This window comes from Streptopelia decaocto (assembly GCF_964273445.1).
Source record: "Streptopelia decaocto genome assembly, chromosome: 1".
Lineage (NCBI taxonomy): Eukaryota > Metazoa > Chordata > Aves > Columbiformes > Columbidae > Streptopelia > Streptopelia decaocto.
In genome coordinates, this window is record NC_138663.1 from 58,158,132 (window position 1) to 58,174,108 (window position 15,977).

The 15,977-nt window shown below is 41.1% G+C and overlaps 1 protein-coding gene across 2 annotated transcripts in view; it reads left to right on the forward strand.

The window, feature by feature from the left end:
• The window catches only part of LARGE1 (LARGE xylosyl- and glucuronyltransferase 1), a 286,929-nt gene that overhangs the window by 154,399 nt on the left and 116,553 nt on the right, over nucleotides 1-15,977 (forward strand). For both annotated transcript variants that reach the window (XR_014184896.1, XM_082061421.1), the window contains exon 6: nucleotides 2,739-2,862. Coding sequence is in view for 1 of the 2 variants with exons in the window: in XM_082061421.1 (XP_081917547.1) it covers nucleotides 2,739-2,862 (124 nt within the window). In the remaining variant the exon portion in view is untranslated. The remainder of the gene's footprint in view (nucleotides 1-2,738; nucleotides 2,863-15,977) is intronic.

Consider the following 15,977-nt stretch of genomic DNA (forward strand, 5'->3'; position numbering starts at 1 on the left):
CTGTTATCTTCAGGTTTTCCATGTTTGAGTTTGTGCTCTGTTGGCTTCTAGCACCATGCTAAACCTTACAGTTCACAAGGCTAAAATCTCGTCTGGAGTAAAATTTTCTGTGACTGATGCACATTTAGTTGTAGATGTCAGCAGGTCACTATTCTGTTTCAGGGATATATTTTTGTAAGTGATAATCTTCTGTTATTCCTCTGACACATACTTTCCTTGCAGCTGAATCTTTACCACAAGGCTAACAACTTGAAAGAGATTTCTGTGTAGGAGTACAACTACTCCTTTTTTCTTTTTCCCCAGTAGGAGCCAAACTGAAGAAAATGTCACCAACTTGTTCCCATTTAAGTTTCATACACTCTGGATTGTCCAGATCTATAAACTTTTACTGAACATTTAGGTGCCTTTGTATCAGATTTTTTTCATTTCAACTAGTGTGTTTCATCTTCAAATATTTTATATTGATTCTGTTTAACTGAATGAAGGTTTGGAAGAAGATGTAGCTTTTGTTTTGTTTTAACTGATTTTTTACTCTTCTTATTCTAGTTTGCAATACATAGATAAATGACCCTGAAAAAAAAAAAAGGAAAAGAGATTACTAAAGAACACCAGCTGGGAAATAGTCCTACCAGATACGAGACTCAGCCCCTGCTAAGCAGAGGGACCTATATGGAATGCATAAGTTGACGTTCAACACCTATTTGCCTGGAGATATTGCTCTGCCTGTGCCCAAAGCCACTGGTGGTGTGCTTTGTTTCTCCCGGCCTTTTCTCTGCTAATGAAATCTATTTTCTGATCAGTGCTATCTCCCGATTTTTTCTTGGCAAGGTGCCTGGTTACTGCGGAATCTGCATAAGCCATGATGTCCTCTTCTTCTCTCCTGCTGGGCTGGTGAAGCAGATGTAATTGCTGCGATCCCTTTAGCTCAGTAATGGGACGCTCAGCAGCTGGCAGCCTGCGCCTTTCCCTCTCCCCTCCTCACTCCAGGGCAAGCTGGAGATTGAAAGACCTTTATCATTTTGCAAGGCATGTTGTGGCTTAGTGTTTTGGGCATTGTTAAAAGCAGATCAGCTGTGGGTTTATTCTGCCATCGTGATTATCTCATATATAAGGCTTCTAACCAGCCCTTTTCTGCTTTTCCTGTGAGTACGTAATTTCATCCACAGTGCCCTTGAAGCCAATACATCAGCTTCACTGACATCCCTGGGTATTGGTTTGGATCTTAGGTGCAGTATTTCTAACACTGCAAAATCCAGCCATACATCACTTCTCACAACAATCTCCCATTTCTGCTGTGAAGTGCACCGTGATACTATGAACCATTATATGTATTTTTGCATGTTCTTATGGAATTTGTTCAATGAGAAAGAACATTACTCACCAAAGCAAGAAGAGTAGCATTAAAGAGAAAGAGACATATTATTCATCAATGCAGGAAATGGAGAAAGAAATGACATTCATCTTTTGGTTAAAGCCCAAAAGTCTAATGGAAATACATTGGTCTGAACTAACATAGATTTCCTTACTTCTCATTCACACAGCAGAATGTAGTAGTATCAGTCATCTTCCACGAGCATCTGAAACTAAATGTTCCTCTTTTTAGATGAAAATATCCATTAACAAGTACACCCATTTACCTTTACAAATTACACAGAGATGAGACTCCACTATTCCAAGAAAGGCTGAGCCAATGCTAAAGCCTAAATGAACTGTCTGTCTTCCAAGTGGCTTTTGCAAACTCTGTCCTTTTCTGTTGACAGGGAAGGTTGCTAAACTAGGGATAAACATGGAAGACTACAAATTGAGACTAACTTCCACTGATAGGTTTTCATACTCCTGCCACAGAAGTTGAATAAAGATCAGAGTTTGTTGCTTACTATCCCTCAAAGAGAGAAGCAAGGTTAAGGGATTTAAACATGGTAATTGTAATGTCCAAGTTCTCATTATTACAGAAAAATCCATATACTTCATCCAGCCTTGCCACTCTTGCTGATAGTGGCTTCACTGATCTTGTTTTGAAGCTTTTCTCTTAGCCCAAGTCCTATAACTACAGAGATGAACCCAAATCTGTTTTTTCTGAAGTATTTTCTATCTTCCTGCTTTTCTTCAGCCCTCCCTCCCTCTTAGCAACAAGGATGTGAGGAGATTTACAGTCTCCATTCTGTTCATTAGGCCAGTAGCTAGAAGTCACTCACCTGAAACATCTAATTTTGGGTTCCCGTAGGACAGCTGTTGATACCCCAAGTTTGCCTTGTAGAAAAGATGTGTGTAAACTCATTCGCCTGGAATTTCACCTAATTCAGATAATTATTTTTTAACCTTCCCTTCCACTCCCACTTCTCCACAGACAGCTGTTCCACAAAGATAAATTACTAGGTTGACCTAGAAACTGAAAGAAATCACTTGCACAGCTCAAGTCCCCAGAGGGGGATTAACTTGGCCTTCTTTTAAGGAGCTGGTAGAAGGGACAAGATCCTTAGCTGTTATTAATCATCACATTCCACTGAAGTCAAAGGAACTATATTTATTTACAGCCACCCAGAAACTGATCCAGTATTTACATTACTGTAATGTTTATTCAAATTTTGTTTCAGCGTTTTGGCCACAAAGCAGGACTCCACTGAACATGCTTTACCCTGACACCTTAGACATAGATAAAGCTTTGCAAGTTGTGATGTTGTCCTTTTACTAGAGGAATTGGAAACCTTTTATCTAACGCATCTCTCTCCCCATATCAGGCGAAACCCACTCCACTTCCACCTCATCGCAGATGCAATTGCCAAACAGATCCTGGCAACTCTATTCCAGACATGGATGGTCCCTGCTGTCCGCATAGACTTCTATGATGCAGATGAGCTCAAGGTAAAGAATGACAAACATAAGTGTTACTCATACAGTTCTAGTTTCATGTCACCCCTTTTTGTGTCATCCCTTTTTTATTCATCTCTCTGCATTGGTGACTTGTGGGAGAACCGCTGGCTAAAATATTCTCCCTGGCTAAAACTAATTCTAACCCACGTGATTGTAACCCCAGTTACACTTGAGTAGAAGATACTAAATGGCTAAAATGAGTATAATTTCTTCACCAACATAATATGCGGTTTAGCAGCTTAGAATTTTACCTGCTATCAAGAAGATTCTGGTTGCCCAGGTTGAATTGCATCTGATCACATTATGTTTTGCTAAGGATACTTCTTTCTAGTAGCACTGGTGGAATCTTAAGCAGCTTGTTCAATAAGCCCAAGTCTGTTACTTGAAACACTCAACTTCCCTGCATTCCTTAGGCATGGGTGTGTACCACCATAAGAACACACACTCTGATGAGGTGCCAATACTACATTTTGAAATAGCTACATATTTTATCTGCATGCTCTTCCAAAAGGAATGAATATCAAGAAAGGAGAGTTCTATGAAGGAGAGTTCCAAGGGGAAAAAAAAAAAATCACTCAAAGCATAAAGTAATTATTTTTTCATAGTTACGAAGTTTAAATTAGATCATGAGGCACAGCACTGAGTTTGAGCTGCATGGTTTTTAGCTTTGGAGGTAGAATGAAGTATTCAGATTTTAACATTTGGAGTTGCTGGCAATAATGTGTATGACTTATCAGACTGTTCTGAACAGCACCCCAAATGAAGGAAAAAACAAAAGTTAGCAAATTGCTGTACTAATTAAGATGTAAATTCTAAGCACACCATGTTGCAGAATCTTGAGCACAAAAAGTTGTGGAAAGATAAAAAGGGGGAAAGAAAGAGAGAGAGAAGAGGGAAAAATGTTCCTTTAAAAAGTATTTTGTTTCTAGCTGTTTTTATTGTTTTATTCATCCTTCTACATGAAGCCATAAGCTGTTATTAACCTAATTAGCTAGAAAGCTTCCTTCTGTTCTTTATAGCTTCATAGCAAGGAGGAGGTTTGTTCTTGTAAATCCTGTATGTGTCTATATTACATGTACTTTTCTGCAAATTGTAGGGTTTTACAGTGTCAGCCTCTCAGCTGGGCAAGACAGACTTCTTAGTGTTTTCCTTCTGGTCATTGGGGTATGGTCCAATCTAGTTAAGTAAATAATAACCAAGAGAGCTTACTGCAACTTTCTGATTTATAGGCAAAACTCTGGGCACTTATTAGGCTACCAAGCAAAGTCTTCTTTTGTCCCTCCATCTTTGCTCAACTTCAGTTTTTAAATGACTGGTGACCTGAAGCGACACCAGACTGTCTTGCATGTAACACATACATTTTAGGTTGGCGACCACTTTCATACGGGTTGCAGTCTTCAATACATAAATACATCTTTCTAGGTTCTACCACTCTTCCTCAGAGCTCATCATATTGCATACCAAGCAATTTCACTGATTTCAGTAGCCAAAAAACACGGTATAAAGTAGTACTGAGTATAGGTGAATGTGACAGACACTGCCAAAGGACAGCAAAGAGTTGTAAATATAAATGGAGTTATAAAAAGCCAGGTATGATGCTAGCTCATATCCTTCAAGTTTTAGCAAAGAAAACAGAGGAGCTGTTTACAGACTGCTATGGGAGCTCATCTCATTTTTTCCCTATGTACCCTCCAGAGAGGATTTAATAATTATTTTGGGTTCATGTATTTCACCTGTACTCTTGGGAGCTATATTATGCTGTCCAGTGTTAGGAAAACAGAGCTGATGCTGGAATGTTTACTAGAAAGTCTACCTTTCTCTGAAGTGAACTATGAATCCAGTATATAGTATATTTCAGTTTTAATGACCCTCCATAGTTCTCTATAAAATTGTAATCAATAGCAATTGTTGACATTTAAAAGGGCTTAGACTGAACAATAGCTTGAGAATTTTTTGCTTAGCTTTCATTCACCAATGTTTCATTGCTTTGGAACACATTTTAGCTGCTACAGAAAACATTTCATTTCATGTTTGGTTTTTTCCCTTTGGATAAGTATGAGCTTCCAGCCTCTTACTTCCAATGCAGTAGGAGCTGCCATTTTAGCTTAAGCCCTTAAGTCCTGCTCCTGTTCCTGCTCAAACAGTAGAAGGTAACACATAATGTTAAATCCTCCATATATAGTATGGATACTTTTTTTGTTTTCAAGTAGCTATTTAGAACTCGGGCAACACTTTCCACTAGAGTATTGGTTTTTTAAAAGGCAGAATTGGAGACTAAAATATTTGGTGATGTTTCTTAACATATCCTGCAGTTCTTTTTAGCTTAGAGTTAGAACAACCCGTGTCCTAAGGGAAGGTGTAGAAAATAAGGCTCTGAAATAGGTGATGTTTTCTCTCAGGTTTTAGAGGAAAACTGGCCGCTTCATTGGAGGAAAGGGTAGACACAGTGCCACTGATTATCCCAGAATTTCTAGGGCTAGCAAACCAACATATCTACTCTGCCTGCTGCTGTGAAGTAAGCAAGTCAGATGTTCCTTTTAAAATTTAGAGAAGATTTACTTTACCTTTTGCAAGGGAACACAGCTGTTCATGTTCATCCTGCACCAGAAAGAGCCTACGTTCATTGTCTCCCTAGAGGTGGGTGCTGCCAAACTAATGCCACCCTGCTTGGAATAGGTATGGAGCACAGGAAGGGATGGCCACAAAGAGCTCTGTCTTTGCTTGAGGTACATGATAGCGGATGGGGCTGAAGAAGAGGAGATTTGGCTGTGGAGCTGAGCCAAAATAACAGCATTTCCAGGAAAAGGGTCAGACACAGTTGAGGTGGGAGCTTGCAAGATAAATTTCTTTTAAACAACCAGTTTGATGTTCATAACAGGCACTTCTACTAAAACGCTTTAACCTTCCCCAACATAACTTGTCCTGTCTCCTCATTGCCTCACCAATAACCATGAGGGAGATCTGTGCTTAAAAACTCTCCCTCAACTTAGAAGCTGTTCAGATTGTGAACTGCACTGCCAGTGCAACTCTCTACTATTAACTGAACTTGCTACATGCAGTTAGGAATCAGCAATAAGCATCCTCGAAGTGTGGGCAGCTGATAATGGTGCCAGTAGTCAAACCGTTCTGTAGCTACAGATTTCGTTCTCGTTCTGCTCAGTATGGCCCACACATAGAATCATGGAATGTCCTGAGTTGGAAGGGACCCACAAGGATCATCAAGTCCAACTCCTGCCCCCGTGTACGATGACCCCACAGTTCACACCATGTGTCTGAGGGCTTGTCCAGTGCTCCACCACCCTCTGGGTGAAGAACCTTTTCCTAATGTCCAACCTAAACCTCCCCTGACACATCTTCCTGCTATTCCCTAGGGTTCTGTCACCCCAGGACACGGTTAGATCCTCTTGGCTGCCAGGGCACACTGTTGGCTCATGTTCAACTTGCCTTCAACCAGAACTCCCAGATCCGTCTCTGTGGGGCTGCTTTCCATTAACTCTTCCAAATTTATGTGGTCACATATGGCTGTGACTACAAACTGGAGAGTTACTTGGCAATGTAGTTTCACTTTCTATGATTACCTTAGCGATGTTATTCAGCTGTGGGAGTGCGGTCTGGACAATCGGGTGGTGAGGTGGACTGCGAACTGGCTGAAGGACAGAAGCCAGAGAGTCGTGGTCAATGAGGCAGAGTCCAGTTGGAGGTCTGTATCTAGTGGAGTGCCTCAGGGGTCAGTACTGGAGCCGGTATTATTCAATATATTCATCAGTTATTTGGATGAGGGAATAGAGTGCACTGTCAGCAAGTTTGCTGATGACACCAAGCTGGGAGGAGTGGCTGACACGCCAGAAGGCTGTGCTGCCATCCAGTGACCTGGACAGGCTGAAGAGTTGGGCGGGAAAAATTTAATGAAATGTAACAAGGGAAAGTGTAGAGTCCTACATCTGGGTAGGAACAACCCCAGGTTCCAGTATAAGTTGGGGAATGACCTATTAGAGAGCAGCATAGGGGAAAGGGACCTGCGGGTCCTGGTGGACAGCAGGATGACCATGAGCCAGCACTGTGCCCTTGTGGCCAGGAAGGCCAATGGCATCCTGGGGTGTATTACAAGGAGGGTGGTTAGTAGATCAAGAGAGGTCCTCCTTCCCCTCTACTCCGCCTTGGTGAGACCCCATCTAGAATATTGTGTGGGGATTGGACTAGATGATCTTTTGAGGTCCCTTCCAATCCCAAACATACTATGATACTGTGATTCTGTGATTCTTTGAACATTAAATAAAAGAAAAATACATACCTGTGAAACACTGATCTAAAAGACCCATTACAGCTGTGGCTTGCAAATATGAGGCTGCAGGATTTTGTGTTTTTTCAGTTCAGTCTTACATGAAGAAACACCAGAGCTAACTATTGAAAGTGTGCAACACAAACACTTGCCTTCTACACTTCATTATTCAGCATGGAATCTCATGTCAGTTCACTCACAGGGAAGTTTAGGCAGTAAACCCATTGTGATCTGCATTGGCCCAGAGCAAAGGGAACAGTTGATACAGCAAAACTGTATGTGTGATGTGTGGAATACAGATGAAGTGAGTTTGTTTTCCCAGGTGTTGCCTGACAGACTGCTACCAATGTCAGGTGAACTGAGGGAAGCAGAAGGTAAAATGAGCATTTGCCTGTTCGGCTGTGCGTGAATCTTGATGGCCCACATGAACGTAGTCTTGTCATCACTGGAAAAGCAGAAAAGCCATGTCCTTTAAATAGTTCAGCCCACAAATATCCTGCAATTGTTCTGTGAACTTGAAGCTGGGAATGCTGAATAGGTTTCTGCAGTACATGAGCATTTGACCTGAAAATGGAGTGTGAAAAGCTTCATACTTTGCTGCATATATGAACAATATTCCAGCTTTCACTGTTCCCAGAAACAATAGACCACAAATCTCACTGCCAGTGCTGCCTGAGGTGATTTCATATGAGAAATGTTGATGTAGGCTGCACACTCAGTCAAAATCAGTGGTGTGATCCAGGGAGCAAAACCAAGCTGATATAATGTGTGGCATAAATATTACCTAACTTTAGGCATTTACTTAAGCATGAGATGAGTCACTCCTCAGCCACTTCCATCTGAACTGTGAAGGCAGTTCACTGAGTCTGATGTTGACATCTTTTGTTCCGACAGATGGGTAAGTGCTATGAGATTTAAGCAGGAAAACAAAGTTTCATTCTTTAATTATAATTGTAGTGTAGCTGGGTCTCAGGGGTGTGCCTGTGTGCACTCCCAGTGCACCTAAGGTTCTAATTCCCAGGGTGGTCCAGGAACTCCCAGGCTAGTCATCTGCATAGATGAGATAAAGGGCGGGTTTCAGACAGCAGATCAAGTTGAAACTAGGTGATCAACTGAACTGCTGGCCATCTGCACAAGAAGTATTTGACAGATTGTTATAGGAGCTGTCCCAGTGGGAGTTTCAGGCAGTTCTTGAGATTTCCTAGGCAGTCCGTGCTGTGCCTGGACCAATTTATGCACTTAAATGTGTTGATTAACATCCTGGGTGGTTGTCCCAGAGATTCACAGTTCCTACTGCAAAATTAATCAATTGTGCAAGGGTAAGGCAATCAATAGAAGCAGTTCCTACATGTGTAGATATGATAATGTAGGACAGTCTTTTGTACACACTTAAAATAGTTGAGAAATGTTTTGTATGTAGGTTAAGGTAATCTATAGCGATGGATTATGCATGTCCTGCAGTGCTCATGTAGGACCATGGGCCAGCTGGTTATAAAAATTTGACAGAATTGTGGTTTTGGTGAGTATCACCCAACCCAACTAAGATGCCTCTGCAAGGACCCTTACCATGGAGACTCCACCATCCAGACAGCAACCAAGTGTCCTGTTTGACAAATGGTATTGGCCATGCAAGAGTAAGCCTAGGCCAATATCCCAGTAATGTTAGCTTTTTTAAAATGTGCTCTGTGTCCATGCAACAGTGGACACCAAAAGTAAATCAAATGCCATGATTTTTTTTTGCTTCCAGTGGAAGCTTTTACAATGAATGATGGCATTGGTGGGGCTGCATGTATCATACATTGGCATCTACCAATTTTGGAACTGTATTCAAGCAAATACTTCCAACAGAACTGCAGAACATGGGAGGGAGCTGACTGACAATTGGGAAGATGTAAGATGATATTTGATGAACAGAATATTGGCTTAGTATTAGTCACATCAGCTGCAGAGGGTAACAGTGGCGGCAGTGTTGATAAAGCCTTGAAGAACAAAACCGGTCAGCATTCTCCTGCATTCTACCATCTCCTGATCAAGCAGTTCCACTGGATGTTGCAGAAGCTGCCATCCATAACAATTTGTTTTCCCAGGACTAACTAGTAACCATCGTGGATTATCACAGTTAGACTCTATTTGCATCGCACTGCCTGCAGATTTTAAATTGTTCAAGGGCAATGCATGGTTGTTTATTTGTTTAAGTAGTTCGCTTTATGCCTCAGAGGCAGGCACACGAAGTTATAAAGCAGACATTACTTTCCTTCCTTCCTTTTCCACTTCATATGCAAGATCTAATTGCTACTAATGCAATACAGGATGTGAAACACAGCATCTGTTTATATTTACATTCATTTATGCAGTGGTAGGTATTCAATTAAAGTGTTTCTACAGTGCTGTGGTTTTGGTCAAATACTGTCACATGTTATGGTGGGGTTGCAATGCTCCTGCATTTCACCAGCTTTTTGTCTTTTCTGTGAACTTCTGTACATGTCAGTGAAGTAATAAGCATGGAGTGCTGTTTCTTTCTGCCCGTTGCCTTTCTCTTTTAAAAAATTATTTCATGTCTGTTTTGTTGGTTTTTTGTTGGTTTTTAAGAGAAAGTGCAAATTTAAGATTTTGAAAACCAAAGCCTTTGGTCAAAACATTGTGCAGATTTTCCTAACTTCCAGGGCTTACTTTTAGACTTGAATTTCCACATAATGATTGAGATCTTGTGTATTTGCGGATGAACATGCTGAATACTAGAGACGTGAAGTCTCAGGTGATAAAATATGCTTGTGGTTGTGACACAACGCTACCACGCTAAGAGTAGCGTCTTTTATCCATGGTTTTCAGTACAGATGACTGGTCATTAACAAGCCAGGCCTTGTAAGCCAAGATATTTTCCTTCAGACTGCTTGGGAGGAAATGAGTATCCACCAAGAAACAGATAGCAATTCAAACTCCCTAGCACAGTGGAACCTTTGTGAAGTGATCAGAATCTATCCGTGCAGACTGAGTAGGCTAAGCAATACTTCCTCTGCCCTCCCAGTCCCTCTTCCACACAAAAGAAGCCATGCAACACTACAAATTAAAAATAACTGTGTTTTCCCTTATTCAGGCCCAGATTATTTTAAAAAGAAAAAAAAAAAGTAATTTTATGTAAAATCACGCTGGGTCTTCAATTTCTGCCTATTCCAAACAGGTGGTGATGAAAGAAGTGCTGTGGAGACTGGTGAGGCTGGTCAGAAATTGGTCATGAGAATGGGAGTCATGGTGCCGTTAGTGACTTTCAGCCATTGTTGTCTACTTCGTGACATCTGGCTTTCAGGGACAGCCTCACCTCTGACTTCGTCTGTGGAGGGAGGCAAGATGTGAAAGGTGGAATAGCTATATGCAGATTTTTGTGTCATTGCTCCTTGGATTTACAAATGTTGGCAGTTAATTTAAGATTTGGAACTGTAAGAGTTTGGTGTATCAGGGTGAAGCGCAGTGTAATGCGAGAAAGTGCAGTATTTCCTGGGCCTCTTCCAAGGGTCCCGGTCCCATGGTGTTACATTGCACAGTGCTTCTGCTGCACAACTGGCTGTTCCAAAAGAAAGCCTCATGCCTGGCTTTATAAACTGCTTATACTTTCCTACTGTTGCTGGTGTTTTGGAAACACTGGAGTTCTTTGTTAATTTTCTAACTTCTCTGTAACTATTGTGGGCTTTGCAGCTCCACCTTTTTATTGATTCTAGGGAAAAGCGGTACAGTCACTATGGACTACCTCCTCCAGAGAGCCAGGGTAAGCTGTTCTTTGTAACATATGCGAAGTGAGGAATAAGAAGCCAGCTCTCTTCCGCTGCCATCACCCACATTTGTGTCATAGTAGCTGACTGTGACATTTCAATAGCAAGGATTCCTGCTTGACGTTCAGCTTCTTAAACGTCACTCTGACTGCAGCAACATGTGCTGCACCTCCAGGGATGGCTCTTTTAATAGAGAATGGGAAAAGGATTAAAAACCGCACGTGGGATTTTCCAAAAACTATTGAGTTTGACAAAAATTATCCAACGTGCTCTGGGAAAAAAGGAAGTTGAAAACACACAGTGCCTCAAACTGACTGCTACAAATATCGTTTGTGCCCAAGATATTGCTGTATCCCCATTACAGCAACTCCTTTCTAAGAACTTTATCATCCTTCCATGAGAATTGAAAACTTTTTGCTGTCTTAACCTTGTATGGAAATTATTCAATACTTCGATCTGCATAACACAGAATCACAGAATGTTAGGGATTGGAAGGGACCTCGACAGATCATCTTAGTCCAATCCCCCTGCCGGAGCAGGAACACCTAAGTATAGGTTGTATATCCTTGGTACTTGCTGTGGAGAGTTAATGGTCATCCTGTGTTCCAGCACAATTTCTTTTCTTGGCACTAACAGATAAAAAGCTTGGAAGACTTGTAATGACTATGTTAATAGCTTTTCACTTGCCCATAAGGACACCCCCCTGTCATAGGGCATTCGATTACTGATAGAAGAGCAGCAGGGACTGTTCCAGGCATTCCTATTCGGGATTGGTATTCATGTGAGCATCTTATTAAATTGTTTAGTGAGCCTTGCTTTTAGATTTACAGAGACCTAAAGTGTATATATTTGTGTGTCTGATTGATAAGCTGAAGAAAGACAGCAGGCTGGAAGGACTCCAAGAATAACCTTGATTCACCACCAGGGAGCTGGAATTGTTAGAATTCATAATTTATAAAGTGTTTGGCATTGGCTTGTTCCTGAGAAATAACTGGAATTCAGGGACATGTTGCACAGTAGTTCAGTTGTGAGCTCCTTCACAACGGAACAGTCCAGCGGGAAGCATGGGCAGAAAGTATTCTGAAGGACTAGGGCTGAAATCGTCACTCTTGTGGTGAAAAATGACCTTCATCTTACCTGGGCACACCTCTTTGTATGACACTTTTTCACAGCACTGGAAATGACGAGCCATGCTGTGTGTCTGATGTAACACGAGCACACGGACAGTGAAGTCCCTCATCTCACAGGTCTTCTGAAGCCATCTTAGCCTGGGTAGGGGCTTTCAGACTGATCTGGAGTTTAAGTACCTGTTTCAAAGGAGAGATATAGAATAAGATTATTAATTAGGTGCCACTGATAGTACCTCTTTTGGAGTGACCTTAATATGAGAACATTTGAATTTCCACATTGTGAAATTTCATTTCTCTTAGTGGAGGTATCACTTTTCAGATCAAACTGGCTCAATCTAGTTTAATTTTTTGAGGGTAAGATGATGGTGTCTAGTTCTCACCCTTTCAGCAACAAAGATGAAAACTCAGCAGTGTTTCGATCCCCTGATAATTTTCCTATATACTGTTCTGTTACTTCAGGTTTGACCCCTTTCACAGTTGAATAAATTCCACAGTTTTTGGCTGATACAGTTGAAAGCCTTTATAAAATGATTCCAGCTGTATTGTTTTAATCAGCCATTTAGGATCTGCGTTCACCTGTCTATCTGATGCATTTTTATCTGATGGGCCTTCAGGTGAAACTACAAGATGACGTGGAATGAGGGTGATACTGGTGGCCTTAGCCCTCACACTGACAGTTTCAAGAAGTGTAAGAGATACATGCCTGCTACATGGACACTTCTTTAAACACAACTCATACAAATTCACTGTTATCTGAAGTATTTGTCCAATACTTAACCAGAACCTGGGCAAGAAGCTAGACTGATGTCATGAACGTCAAGCTCAATATTTTTTGCTTTGGAGGAGCCCAGCTTTCCCAAAAATGTCATTATTTTCTTCTGATTGTTTCTCTAGTTAGTGCTGCATTGTTTGAGAGGCGTCTTATCTCTTTCTAGTAACAAAGAAAAATAACACTGTTTTCTCCCTCTTGTTGCATTCAGTTCTTCTTGTACTTGGTTATTGTTAATATTGCTTGTTTGTAATTGTAATATGTTTTATCCTTTATTATCCTTTTTATCCATTATGTATTCCTAGAGCTTTTTAGTCTCTGAGAGTTTTGATGTATTATAATACTTACCATTGGAGAAAACAACACTGCTTCATGTAATTTTTGTTCTCTTGAAGCAATAATTGCAATATAAGAAGTTCCCACCACCTGGCCTCCAATCCTGCAGGATGGAGGATGACTTGTTTTCCTGCAAATTCTTTGCTTTTGCTGAAAGCAAGAGAAGTAATAGTTCTTTATGGGATATGGTGTTTATTCCACCAGCTGGATGTGTGTTCAACCCACTGCCTCTTGGTGCAGCATTTTCAGCTGTTGACGTTTCACCATTCTTGCTCTGAAAGCAGAAACAGTAAAAGTTTGAGGTCTGGAGAGAGGTGGTTTTACTGGTGAGATGCCAGATAGTAGCTAGTGATTTCTTTCTGAATAGAAGAATGAATTATTTTTTTTCTTCTATGTGTTTGCTATGTTTTGACTTCACATTAGGATGTCAGAGGGCTGGCAGGAGCTGCATTCCCACATCCTTTCCACAAATCATCATCTTCTGCAACCCTGACTCCTGCATTGAAGTACATTCTGTTTTGTATTGAATAAAAATAGAATGAGATGGGCAACAAAGATGATTAAGGGAGTGGAGCATCTCCCTTATGAGGAAAGGCTGAGGGAGCTGGGTCTCTTTAGCTTGGAGAAGAGGAGACTGAGGGGTGACCTCATTAATGTTTACAGATATGTAAAGGGTGAGTGTCAGGAGGATGGAGCCAGGCTCTTCTCGGTGACAACCAAAAATAGGACAAGGGGTAATGGGTTCAAACTGGAACACAGGAGGTTCCACTTAAATTTGAGAAGAAACTTCTTCTCGTTATGGGTGCCAGAACACTGGAGCAGGCTGCCCAGGGGGGTTGTGGAGTCTCCTACTCTGGAGACATTCAAAACCCACCTGGATGCCTTCCTGTGTAACCTCATCTAGGTGTTCCTGCTGCAGCAGGGGGATTGGACTTTTGATGAGATGATCTTTTGAGGTCCCTTCCAATCCCTAACATTCTGTGATTCTGTGAGATCTTTCAGTCTTAAAAGGGTTAGAAGTCCTTCCCTCAACATTTTTAAGTTTTGGTTGGGGCTTTTTTTTGCACAAGATAACTAATATTTTACACCTGTAGCCTCCTGCCAGACATGACTTGGTGAATAATAGTCAGGGTAACTGTTGTGCTACCTTCTTTCATCATCCTTAAAAATGGACTTTTGGACAGAGTTCCGTAAGGAAAAAAATCCCACTTCAGATCTTTGTCACTGAGCTGAGGTTATTGTCTATCTAATATAACATGTCTTTATGCAGGAGATGGTGTTGTTTTTTATTCTGGACAGTGCATCTTGATGACACCTGTTTAATATTTTGAGATCAAACAAAATACCCATGCCTCTAGACTTTGACCCCAAGAGCTGCATGGAAATTTGCCAGAACATGTAATGGCTGCAGCTGATGTGCATGTATTTGCATAGCCACTAAAATTAAAAAGCTGGTAATTGTAATATTTTCATGGATTTGTATCTTCCCTGATGGATTACTACAAAGAGCTTGTTGATTGAGTTCACTAGCAATTAAAGGGAGCAGTTGGTCTTTCTTATCTTTCCTTACAGGTGAAGTGAGAAGGGCATCCACGAGTTGCTTGTGATCACTGGCTATATTGTAGCCAGTCAGCTATATTGTCAGTCAGCTTTTAGCAGAAAGCTCTGGCTTCCTGCCATTTTAGCTAGTCCACCTTGTGTGTCTCTTTTCACTCATTCACTGACAGGCTTTATCTTATCTTCTAGGGAAGACTTCCACTTTTGCCTCTGCTGGAGAGGTAGGACTGGGAGGCTGTTGTTTGGTTTATTCTCACTGACCTCTCTCAGGATGGTCTGACCCTTGTATGTCTTCCACCCCGACTGCCACACTGAAAACCAGCTGGAGTTGAAGCCAAAAGTCCCAAAGGGACAAGAAACAGCACTAACGGAGACTGGCCAGACTTTCTGTTCTGCAGTGTCATCTTGCACAAATGAATAGAGAAAATAAAAGAGGGCATTCAGCATTTTGGACATAGCAAGGAACAGTGGAGAAAATTTAAAATGTCTCAGATGAGAGTAAAGAAAAGAGACTCAGTGTCAAATGGAAACTGGCCATTTGAGTTTGGTGGGGCTATGCAAGGAGGGAGGAATGGAAACCTTGTGGAGGAAAACTAGCCAAAGACCTAAGGAGGGAGAGTTAATCTTCAAACATGCAGGAGGTGAATCACCATTTGGTCATTTCTTTTCTGAAGATGCTATATGGCTGAATATCCCATTACCTAAATGGCAGAAACAACAACAAAAAAAATCATTTTACTTTATGTAACAGCCTGCAGTTTCATCTGTGTAAAGCATGTTGGTTCCAAACACAGAGCACGATTTAACTCTTCGCACCCTCAGTTAATTTTGTTATTAAGTAGATTTGAAGAAGCATTCTAAAATCAGTTTTTTCCCACCTCTCTGCCCTTTGCGTCTAAGTGTGTGTTGGTGAGAGATTTGGAAAGAAAGAAGAAAAAAAAAAAAAAGTAAAAAAGTAAAAACAAGCATCAGTCAGGCTCTGTTACAGACTTTGCTACAGAACTGAGAATTAATTTGCAGTTATTCTCCTTTGCTGTATGCTCATGCTGATTTGGGAGTTTTTGTTTGTTCTGCCTTTTTAATATCTAATCTTTATTTCCAGTTGTGGCTTGTTCCACATTTTCTGCATTTACTCTACATTATCCAGGACCCAGAGGTTCAGATAATCATCCATTTCTATCTCAACCTTTTTACTCACTGCTATTTCTATCCAGACTTGTTGCATGTATATGTGGAAGATATCATCTGTTCATAAAGCAAGAGATGAGGCA